This window comes from Syngnathus typhle, linkage group LG17, assembly GCF_033458585.1.
Source record: "Syngnathus typhle isolate RoL2023-S1 ecotype Sweden linkage group LG17, RoL_Styp_1.0, whole genome shotgun sequence".
NCBI classification, from domain to species: Eukaryota; Metazoa; Chordata; class Actinopteri; order Syngnathiformes; family Syngnathidae; genus Syngnathus; species Syngnathus typhle.
In genome coordinates, this window is record NC_083754.1 from 7351174 (window position 1) to 7363480 (window position 12307).

The 12307-nt window shown below is 45.4% G+C and overlaps 1 protein-coding gene across 1 annotated transcript; it reads left to right on the forward strand.

The window, feature by feature from the left end:
* The first annotated feature begins 2572 nt into the window (after positions 1 to 2572).
* LOC133170517 (transcription factor Sox-9-B-like) lies at positions 2573 to 6367 on the forward strand. Its single transcript, XM_061303500.1, has 3 exons — positions 2573 to 3274; positions 3480 to 3727; positions 4277 to 6367. The coding sequence occupies exons 1-3, from the start codon at positions 2847 to 2849 to the stop codon at positions 5038 to 5040; spliced, it is 1440 nt and encodes a 479-aa protein (XP_061159484.1). The 5' UTR covers positions 2573 to 2846; the 3' UTR covers positions 5041 to 6367.
* The last annotated feature ends 5940 nt before the right edge of the window (positions 6368 to 12307 follow it).

Consider the following 12307-nt stretch of genomic DNA (forward strand, 5'->3'; position numbering starts at 1 on the left):
AGGCCTTATGTTGCCATTTCCAAATGTTTTATTGTGCTTGGCTTGATATGGTCCCGCTGTTGGCTTGTGCATTTCCTTCCTGGCAGATAAACTATCAATGAGTGGCGAGGGAGTTTCAGTCGAGCAGATAAGTGGCGGATTGCCGCGGCAGCGCTATCTGCCGAGCAGACCTTTGGAGAAAGGAGGAGGTTGATGAGAAAGCGTGCGGCAGGCGGCGGGAGGAGCACACGCTGCTGGCTGAAGGACGCCCGTCCGTGCTTCGGTCTTGCAGCTGGCTTTCCTTTTGCTCATTATCCGATGACGCAGTTTTTCTTTTCTCCCCAAAGTATCTTCCACATGCAATGATTCTCACACATTGTGTCACTTTTCAAAATGTGAGAAAAAAGGCTAATGTTTGCCAAAGCACTGTTAATTTGGGAGATTATTTTATTTTTAAAATATCATTTTAGTCAAACTCACATCCCGAGTTGGATTTTGGATTTCTTGGTATTCACAAGAATGTTAGAAAGAGTTAGCTTTGAAGCCCTCTAGAACTTAACTAAGCTAGCTAGTGTTAAGGAGCTTACTTTAGCCTGGGTCGTTCCTGAGAGCCTCCATTATATTTTTGGTAAGGCATTTATTTTTAGGTATATGTAATATTGTAAGAGGCATTTTAAATTATATGAAAACATTCAGAGATCATAGTTATGGAAACAGTGTGTTCTGAAACGTTTTTCTCTAGGAGCATACATTCTCCTCAGTGCTACTTGCAAAGCCGCTCAGGGCTGTTTTGCGGCTCACTGGGGGATATCAAGGAAGTGTGAGAGAATCTTCCGAGACTGCGAGCACCCCCCCTCCTTTAGTGTCAAGCCCTTGATAAGTCTCGTTTAAACTTTACCCTTCGTAAACCGCTGTGTGTCAACAACTGCCCGTGGCCCAGCCGCTCTGATCTGATTCGGCAAACACCGGCAACGGCCCATCCGTTGCCGGCTGGGTTCCCTGGAGACAAAATGTGTTTCCATCTCACCGGATGGTGGGGAAACGATGATATTAGGCGGGAGATGAGATGTCGTCAGCGTTTCCTCATATGTGTACTCGCCATGTCTGCAGCGCTGGGCGCAGTTAGGGGAAAGTCTCGGACAGGTGTGATGTCGGTTCAGGTGGTATCGCACTCAACTCTTCTCTGCTGGCAGACTGTTTGCGGTTTGGATTGTAGAAAGCAAGCCTGAGTGGCATTTTCCTATTAGATGTGCCAAAAAATAAAATAAATCACAGAGGCATATAGATTGATCGTGAAATCAATCTGGATTCATTCTTATGGTCAGCATGTATTACTCTGCTCACTGTGACTTGTGTTTCCATTGAAAATAATTTCAAACTTGAATGAAATTAGCATGAAATAAAATCACTGATTTGTGATTCTGTCATTGCTTGAAATGGAGCAGACTAAAAATTTGAGCAGTGCCCACATTTGAGGGTCTGGCGGTGGACTTGAAGGTCTTCAATGGAATCTCAGCGAGCTGGGAGAGGTGGAAGACATGATTTGCCAGTTTACCCTCAATGTTTGCCTCAACATTTTAACGCCAGGGCTCGAAGTGGAGCTGAGAAGTTTCCCAAGACCCGCTCGGTCCCGCGGCGCGCCCCGTGCTCCCGGCCTGTTTTGGACTACCCCTCCCCTCCCCTAGCGGTGGGCTGTGAAGCTTCAGGGGAGGCTCAAAGCACCCGAGGGTCGAGAACGGGCTGCCGTCGCCCTTCTGATGTGCTCATGTTTGCCATCGGTGGCTTCGCCTCGTCAATGTGTTGACGCTGCCGCCTCGGCATGGGACGGCTCAAGTGTTGGCACAGCAAAGTTGCTTTTTCTCTCCCCGAAATGATTTTATTCTCACAATATTTCACCCCCCTCAAAACTATTTCATTTTCATTATATTATATATCACTTTTTCTCATATGACTTCTGACTCACGAATGCACAATTTGACTTTTTAATTTATAATACATACGTATTGTAACCAATGTACTATTTCCTTAATGGCAAACCTTGCACGCTTGACCAATTATTCTGAAGTTGGCATGCAGTAAGAGGAAAGAGGGGGAAAAAAAGCTTTATGTTCATCTCTGTTCGGTTGCTTTCATTGCTTCAGTTTATTTGCGTGTTTCTGAACTGTTGTCGCCCCCTATTGGTCACTGTGAGATTGCACCCAGTGACAGCTCCACTCCAACTGCTTGGTCTGCATGCATGCGTGTATGTGTGCGAGCACTCGACTTGTATTCATAATAATTGTTGTTGTTGTTGCACCGGCAATTAAATATGTAGATAAAACATATAGACAGAATCTGCACAGGATTCCAAAATGTGGGAGTAAATTGGACTTTAAAGGGGTATCCTGCAACAAAAAAAAAGTTGTTCGACCTCCACAATTCATTAATGACGTTTGTCAGATAAAAGTTGCATTTTCTCATTTAATTTGATAGTTGAATGTAAAAGACAACCTTGGGTGTATATGAGTTTTGCCTGCAGAATGCTGTCGGGAGTCGGAGTTTCGTCCCCGCCCACCAGCCCCCCCCCCCCTTCTGCAATCACTTCCTGGCCCTTCGAATAAATTCTGCGCTCCTCACAACTTGCAAGAGTCGCTCCGTGAGTCACGTTTCCTAAAGTTGAGGAGTAGAAATCACACTTCGCCCTCCTTGCAAACCCCAAAAGGACCGATTTGCTTATCTGGGAACTTTTAATTTTGCCGTCAGTGCAAGCAGGAGGAGAGCGCGTGCCTTCGCCGGCAGGCTGTCATTGCGCTCTTTTGGAGCTCCGTGCGTGTGGATTCGCACATTTTCTTACTTTTTTTTTTTGTGCCGCTCGCCACTTGTTTCGCATGAATCTCCTCGACCCTTACCTGAAAATGAGCGAAGAACAGGACAAGTGTCTCTCCGACGCGCCCAGTCCCAGCATGTCCGAGGATTCGGCCGGCTCGCCATGCCCGTCTGGCTCCGGCTCGGACACGGAGAACACTCGGCCGTCCGACATGCACCTCTTGCACGGCGCCGATTACAAGAAGGAGGGCGAAGAGGAGAAATTTCCCGTGTGCATTCGAGACGCCGTGTCCCAGGTGCTTAAAGGCTACGACTGGACACTGGTGCCTATGCCGGTGCGCGTCAACGGCTCGAGTAAGAACAAGCCGCACGTCAAGAGACCCATGAACGCGTTCATGGTTTGGGCTCAGGCTGCACGTCGGAAGCTGGCCGATCAATACCCGCACCTGCACAATGCGGAGCTCAGCAAAACTCTGGGAAAACTTTGGAGGTACGTCCGCGCTCTCTTTTGTTTGTTTTACGCATAGTTTTGCGCAACAAAGTAGACAACATGCATGCATAAAAAAAATACTTTTTGCGACGTTTTATCATACATCTCAGTATGCATAGACGATTTTTATTCCATTATTATTATTATTCGCGCGTTTCTGTTGCATAATTCCAGTGCGTAAAAATACACGCGTTCTCCCCCGCAGGCTGCTCAACGAGGCCGAAAAGAGGCCGTTTGTGGAGGAGGCTGAGCGCCTCAGGGTGCAGCACAAAAAAGACCACCCGGACTACAAGTATCAGCCCAGGCGGAGAAAGTCGGTGAAGAACGGCCAGAGCGAGCCCGAGGACGGCGAGCAGACGCACATCTCGCCCAACGCCATCTTCAAGGCTCTGCAGCAGGCAGACTCGCCCGCCTCCAGCATGGGCGACATGCATTCCCCCGGAGAGCACTCGGGTAAATGAGAAACACATTCACATCGTAACCTGGAGTCTTTTATTCTTGCGTCGGGACACAAAGGGAATGTTTTTTTTTTCTCTCTCCAGACTTTTACATGCTAAAATTTAAATGCTGATGTGCAATTTTCTGATCAACATGGGGCTGTTGGCAGGACACACAAGTTTATGTATAGATATTGTTTAGTTAGGACAAAAAGTATCTAGCTCTATGAGGCAAAATCTGCGCTGAGTGTGAAGTGATACAGTGTAAAGTTTTGGATTGGATAAAGCATTGCAGCTAATCGGAATTGCGTGGCTAATTTTTTTAAAAAGTGAAAAGATATGCCTCAATGCTGTAAAGAAGGGGGCAGGGAGAGGAAAGTACGAAAATTGGTGTATTAATATTGGAGCTAGATTAGGACGTTACACTTTTAGAAATGTCTTACAGATGATTTGATTTCATTTTTATATGCAAAAACAGTAACATGCTGAAAAGTTACATAAACAACAGTAAGTCCATGGCATCACTCTAAGAAGCTTACCATCCTTTCCCTTGATCCTTAACCAGGTCAGTCCCAGGGCCCACCCACTCCCCCAACCACCCCAAAAACAGACCTCCCCAAGTCAGACCTGAAGCGTGAGGGACGCCCGATTCCGGAGGGTCCCGGCCGCCAGCTCAATATCGACTTTGGCGCCGTCGACATCGGCGAGCTGAGCAGCGACGTCATCTCCAACATGGGCAGCTTCGACGTGGACGAGTTCGACCAGTACCTGCCGCCCCACAGCCAGGCAGCGGTGGTGGCGGCGGCGGCCGCCCAAGGGGGCTACAGCGGGGGCTACGGCGTGGGCGGCTCCTCAGTGGCCTCCCCGGCGAGCGCCGTTGGGGCCTGGATGTCCAAACAGCAGCAGCACTCTCTTAGCACCCTGGGGGGCTCGGCGGCAGGGGAACAGGCTCAACAGCGAGCCACTCAGATCAAGACGGAGCAACTGAGCCCGAGTCACTATGGCGAGCAACAGCAGCAGGGCGGGTGCTCCCCCCAACACGTAGCCTACGGCTCCTTCAGCCTCCAGCACTACAGCGCTTCCTCGTACCCACCCATCACCAGGGCCCATTATGACTACTCGGAGCACCAGGCGGGTGCCTACTACACTCACTCGTCCGCTTCAGGCCAAGGCTCCGGCCTCTACTCCAACTTCAGCTACATGAGCCCCAGCCAGAGGCCCATGTACACCCCCATCGCCGACACCGCCGGGGTGCCCTCGGTGCCGCCCACCCACAGTCCCCAGCACTGGGAGCAGCAGCCCATTTACACCCAGCTGTCCCGGCCGTGAGGACTCAACTCCGCCCTTGAAAACACCACATTGACTCTTTTTTTGATTTCCTAGTTGTATCTCTCTGGGGTCACTGATTGTGTAGTGCTACATTCACCTGACTGTGGTGCAGCCGGTGTCTATCCTGTTCCCCGTGCTGTGACTAGTCCGGGGTGTAGTCCGCCTGGGAGGGTTTGACCCTGAAGAGGACAAGCAGTATAGAACATGGATGTGTGAATGGATGGATGAGTGTCTCTCTCTGGATTGGCTCCCGACAGTGCCTTTTTGTAACGCTTGGAATGGTGATTATATTTTTCTAGATATAATACACGAATAAATCCTCCGTGAGGACATAGTGCTTTGGAATATTTTAGTATGTACTGTGTATGTGTTCTGCTCTTCAGCTAATCCGTGCCATCCATCCATTGGAAATGTCTTAAAAGAGTAAAATGGGGGGGAAAAAAGCACACTCTGTGGCCTTGCTTCCGTTTTTGTTTTTTGAGGGGGAGGGGCTGTGATGACTGAGTTTTTTTCTACTGTACATATTTTTATTCCAATGGAGGACTGAGTGGCGCAGGCCAAGTCAGACGTGTGGGGAGGGGGGAAATATGATGTTTATTTATATTCTGAGCATTTGGCCTTTTTTATAGCAGCTCTCTGAGGTTTTTTTTTCTCGACTTTTATGACGGGTTGCAGTATGACAGGTCGTAGTTTGACGGGTGTTAGGTTGCGCTCGAAACCCGTGCTCTTTTCGGCTTCCGTCTGCCTTGATGCCACTGGTGCCTGCGGAGCCGCGGGCGGGAGGCTCCGTCCACTGGTATTCCCACTTCCTGCTCTCAGCAGCCAGCAGGTCTGAGCCTCGGCACGCGCTTCTCTCCTCCCGGCAACGCCTTCTCTAACCTCTCTTAATTTATTCTTTAGCATTAATTTTATTGGAAAATTAACTTTTTTTGTTTGTCGCAATTATCTTCGGAGTTCAGAGGCTCGTCGAGCTGAGTAGATTGTTGTCGTTTTGTTTTGTGGTACGGATGTGTTTATTTATCATTTGTAAATGTTATCATTTGATTCCGTGTGTGTACAGATTATTCGAGTCAAACTGGAACTTGTTTTGTTTTCTCACTGTCGTTTGAGGCTATTTTGTGGAAAAAAATGTTGCTGGAATGCACATATGTTCTTTTTTTTGTCTTTTGAGATTTGTGTTCCGTTTATATTCTGTATCATTAGTCCTGATTTATGTCATCTCTTACCGCAGTCTCCTTTTAGGGAAACATGGCGTCTTAAAAAAAAAAGCATATCTTTTTTTTGTATCATATTGTTTGCAATAAAAACAAAACACTGTAAACTGTTATTGCCGGCTTTTCATTTCAGTTATTGCTACTGAATTCTCCTGAGAGTTTTCTTAACACTTGATTTATGCATTCGTAACAAAAAGTTATAAAAGTCATAAAAACATAAAATACACATTTAATATTTATTACCAATATGTTTGAAAAAAATACATTAGCAAAATGTGACTGTTTATTAAAATAGACTATTCAATGATTTGTCATAATGCGTCATTTAAATTATGCAATAATTTCAGGAGATACGTACAGTAGCTACTGCAGACATTAGCGTTAGCTTAGCATCAGCAAGGCATAGATAGACAGATAGATATTAATTTCCTAGCTTTAGCTGTTAGCAATTGAGCTAGCAAGCTATCGATGGGTAATCTACTATGATACTTTGTACATAGGTAGGTTCAATTAAACTTTTTCTCATTTTGCTATTTTAATTATAGGTTGTTTTTTTTTTGCATACATGTCCTTCTGTTTTCATGAATTGGTCAACAAGTTGAGTGGATTGAAGGCCCGTTGTGGGGACCACATGCTTCCCGACCAAACAGCGGGAGTACACTTGATGAATGTTTTCAAGAGGGGATCGGAAACGAGACCAAATTTTTCTTTTCTTTTTTTCTCCAGACAGGCCTTTCCATGGGCAATTTTCCCAGGACGACCCCATTATTATTCCGCGGAGACGTCTGCCCCCTCCGAGCCCGATGGGTGGTCTTTCTGAAGGCGAAAGGAAGAGGAAAAGAAAGGGTAAAAGGGTAAGAAAAAAGTCGTCGGATACACCCACAGAGAAACTGGAAAACAATCAAGTAGAGCTTAACGCGAAATAAGATCGAGTCAATTTTGATAGGGAAGGCGGAGCCTTTTTCTATATGGGGCCTTTTCGGTTCCCAAATCCACTGAGGGACATCAATTTCTTGTTTATGAATGTTTATATTTAGTATGTTATGAAAATGTGATGCTACATTTTTTGTTTATCAGAACAATTCCTCTGTAGTTTATATTTGATATAGGAAGTGATCATAGTTTTGATTCATGTTTCCCAAAAAGATTCTTTAAATTGTTGTTCAAAAAGTGTTTCGACAAGTTTAGTCTTTTTCTTTTCAAGACATCGCAACCTTGCAATTCCCACCCTTGGTGTCCATTTCCAGAAACATGCAGGTTTGTTTGGGTTTCATTCACACGTGTATTTGTGTGACACAATTCCTCTGTTTAAGACACTTTAAATGGACCTTCGCGCTGAGTTACTTTTCCAAACGATCCATAAAATTCCTCCCGAAACCAAAGGCGGAGGAAGCCGTGCTAAATCACGGGCGTGTTTCCATGGAAGTTTCACCCTCAGCTCAAGAAGTGTGGCACTTTTCCTTCAAGCTGCACCTTATTGATTGAAGACTATTTAAAGACTATGAAACCATTTACAAGTAGATCCAGAGTGGAGATGGTCCAGTGCTAAAAACCACAATCATCAATCGCCAAATCCAATTTCTGACATCAATTTACAGTAAAAACAAAATGTGATAAATGATCTTCATGGAACAGCATTTTATTTTTCCTCCTTGAATTCTCACTGCGGTCGCAAAACTTTGCCCCCGCCGCCATCCATCTCCAGCTCGGCCCCACGGGGACGCCGCCCGGTGCCAAGTCGCCGTGCCGAGGCCAAGCCCGGGTGCCCTCGCCTCCTCCTTCCCACCTTCACCCGTCTTTGTGCGGCCATGTGTAAGAAACCTGGCACCGGCCCGAGGTCAGCGTCCCAAAATGATATTAGCATAATCCCATTAAGTGTGTCAGAGGGCTCATGAGCTCCAGAGAAGACTGTGAGAGGAAGATCGGCGGAACCAAAGCAATGAACCAAATGACGGATCAAAGGAGCAAAAAGGTCTGACCTGTACTGTAATGTGACATTTTTACCTCAAACAAGCACCAAAGTGCAAACAGAGGTCTTGTTTTGATTGTTGATGATTTCCATTGTCGTCGCTCGACCAGCAAATCATTTGAGTTCACAAGGTTGCCTTGTTTGGTTTGGAATTGTTTGCCTCGTCTTTGTTCTACTTTTCTCGAACCTGAAATTTCAACCCTGACTAAAAACCTTTTACCTTTAGCGGGAAAAGGTTAGCACATTCAGCTGAGCACATTCTCACGAAGTTGTTTTGTCTCTTTGTGTCTTTCCCACACAACAATCTTGTGTTATTATTGTTGCTATTATTATTATTATTATTATTATTCTGAAGATTAGCCAAGCTAATGTGTGTAAGTTTCTGTCTGCTTGCATTCTTGGCTCATTATTAGCTTGCGTGTTTGGCCTTTGCTACCGGATAACAGCGCGTAAAACAAAGAAAAGCGAGCTATGCTAACATTTCTCACATGAGATAGGCGTGGCGCCCACTGTGAGCGTGTTTGTCTTTTACCAGGCGCATTAGTTAGCGCGAGTTCTCACAGTGACAACGAGAAGGCCAAACTCGCAGGCAAGTGACAGGGCGGCGCTATGTCAAACATACCGGCGGGGCCCTCTGTTTGGTCATTCCATGCGCGGGACAACCGGTAGCGCTTAATCCTTTGCTCAAATAAGTTAATACTTCAACTAACACGTACAAGTTCAGGGCCAAATGCAAATTCCACTCTGACAGACCAGGCAGTAAAAGCAATTAATTACGCGCACACACAGTGACTCACATTCAATCACCATAGAAGAAAAAAAAATGCACTTTTAACTCCATTCCGTCACCTTTGCTACTGTTCTCTTTTGTTGTTTAAATGTTTTGTCTCAGTCAGACACAAATGGCGTGAGGTCAAAGGTCACGTTTTGAAAGTTTACAAGAACTGTTGAGCGCAGACACGAGTTAATTAAATAATTAAAAAAAGAATGCATGAATTGCGCACAGGCTGCCATTCTGAATAAAGTGGTAATTGTCTCATATGTTTATCATTACAGCAGCACCACTCATGTCGCAAGTCTGTTGAAAAAAAAGGAACGTACCTCATCACCGTTGACAATAAGAAGTAGCAATTATCCAACCGTTCATTTTCTATTTATATTTACGGCTTTGACTAAGAGGTAGCGCACATACTGTATGGATAAACACGCATTCACACATAATTTAGAGTCTTACATGCGTGTTTTGAGAATGTGGGAGGAAAGTGTGCTAACCGCTGTTTTTATGGAGAAATGTTGTATAAGAGCGAGCATTAATACGCCAGGAAGTTTATAACTTTATTTTGATGAGTGAACTTTGTTCATTGAACTTTCATTGAACTTTCAAGAGTGTTATGATTATGCAAAACAAAACACTTTATTACATAAAAGTGAAGTTGCGACAGTTCCCAGTTTTTGTTGTTTTGATCATGCTGAAAGGCAGTGCGCTGTAGTTACCATTGAAGCTAGCAGTTAGCCTAGCTTCCTAACGCTTCTTCTATTACGACTCTTTCTTCTTCTTTGTACTTTGTGTCAGTCTGGAGGCTCTGTGGCATTTCTCACAGGTCAGTGCTGCAAGATTGGCGTGTTTGGTGTGCCGTGTTGCTCGTCTGAAGTGTAGCGCACGATACTCTTCTCTTGTCAAGTGTGTGTCATTTAAAAATAACACGTTAAGCTGGGACAGAGACTTGGTGGATGGGCGTTGCTGACTCCGCCCACCTGCCCGCATGTGTAACATGTGTCAAGAACCTTGTTCGGTTCTTCTGTCATTTCCTCGGGGAGTTGGTGAAATATGGGCCCAGTCTTCCTTGTTTACGCCACAAAGGATCCACAAAAAAGGATTTTCTAAGTATCTGTCTCAAATGTGACCTTTTTGGTTGCCCTGGAAACATCTTCCAAACAAAGCCTCCCATCGGAAGCATACAAATGGATTCATCCGAGACAAAATGGTCATATTCTCATGTGTGCCGCCTCTTTTGGACATTAATTTGTTGCAGTTTATGCATGGAGGAGAGGGGGGGGGGGGGGGGCATCCAGAGGGGGCGGGTGTTCTGGTTTGTTCTGCTATGTGCCCCCATTATTGTCCCAGCAGGCAGTCGGATTCTGTTCCAACAACCTCTTGAAGCATCAGCACTTTTTTTTTATCTCCTCCCAATCATTTGTGCCAAGCATTTGTCCAAGTTTACTTTTGATCATTTGCATGAGCTTTAGCTCGTATCGCAAAATACTTTGACATGCTAGCTAGGGCCCAGTCAGGCTTCAGGACAGAGACAGGTTTCATTTCTATTCCTTTCTATGGATTTCAACAAACGAGTGCAAATGCAAAGCTGACAGATGGTACATCCCGTCTTTTTTCTCGCTCGCCCCGCAAGACACTTTCACTAACTTGCTGTGAAATTCCGGAGAGACGTCAGGAATCAAGTCAAGTCAAGTCAAGTCAAGTTTATTTGTATAGCCCTAAATCACAAGCAGTCTCAAAGGGCTTCACATAGACAGAAATTGACAATTATTCTCAAAGCATCCCCTGATCTTAAGCTCCCAAAAGGGCAAGGAAAAACTTAAAAACCCCTAGCAGGGGGAAAATGAGAAACCTTGAGAAGGGACCACAGATGGAAGGATCCCCCTTTCAGGATCACCAGGTTGAAATGGATGCAGAGAGGGCACAAATGATACAACATGAAAATCAATTAAATAAAAAGTGGATCTCCATGTCACAGCAGAGGGCTGCCGAAAGGAGCCCTCAATTGTCCTGGCAGTGCTCTTCGAGGAGGTTGAGCTGCAGTTCCCCTATCCTGAATTGGCCACGAGAATCCAGATAGCCGCTGTCAGCATGGGTACCACCTAACCACCTCCCCGGCCGGGGAGGGGGGAGGGAGGGGGTGGAGAGGGAGAGAAAACAAACTCCAGCCGAATCGGCCACTACAGGTTAGTTAAAGGCCATGTCATAGAAATGTGTCTTTAAACGTGTCTTAAATGTTTCTACTGAGGTAGCAGTCCTAATATCCATTGGTAGGGCATTCCAAAGCTCTGGAGCCCGAATAGAAAATGCTCTAGAGCCTGCAGACATTTTCTTAGCCCTCGGTGTCGCTAAAAGGGTAGCGTTTTGCGAACGAAGGTTACGAGACGGAACATAAGGAACAACTAGGTCGACGAGATATGAAGGCGCTAAGCCATGCAGCGATTTATAGGTTAATAGAAGAACCTTGAAGTCACATCTTAAATGGACCGGAAGCCAATGTAAGTTGGCTAGTATTGGGGTAATGTGATCAAATTTTCTTGTCCGAGAGAGCAGCCTTGCAGCGGCATTTTGTACTAACTGTAGACTTTTGATGCGGGACTTAGGAAGACCCGAAAATAGTACATTACAGTAGTCCAGGCGCGACGTGACGAACGCATGTATAATAGTTTCCGCATCACCGGTCGAGAGGATCGGACGAATCTTTGCAATATTACGAAGGTGAAAAAACGCAATTCTGGTTATATTCTTAATGTGCTTTTGAAAGGAGAGAGTTTGGTCAAATATTACCCCGAGATTAGTTACAGTATCGCTTTGAGTGATAGTACGGTTATCTATAGTTATAGCGGTTTCCTTGAATAAGTGTTGATAACGAGCTGGACCAATTATCAACATCTCAGTTTTATCTGGGTTAAGACGAAGGAAGTTGAGAGACATCCATTGCTTGATCTCCGCAAGGCACTTCTCAAGATTACAACAATCCCGCGGATCTGTCATCGATAACGGCATATATAATTGGGTGTCATCCGCATAGCATTGAAAACTAATATTATATTTACGTATTATGTCCCCAAGCGGAATCATATAAATATTAAAAAGAATTGGTCCGAGAACCGATCCCTGTGGGACACCACATGTAACATTATAGAGCTCCGAGGACGCATTGCCATGGACCACTCGGTGCGTCCTGTTTGATAGATAGGAATGGAACCAGCCTAGTGCTGACCCTGAAATACCAACACAACTTTTAAGACGCCCTAATAAAATATCGAAGTCTACAGTGTCGAAGGCAGCACTAAGATCGAGTAGTAA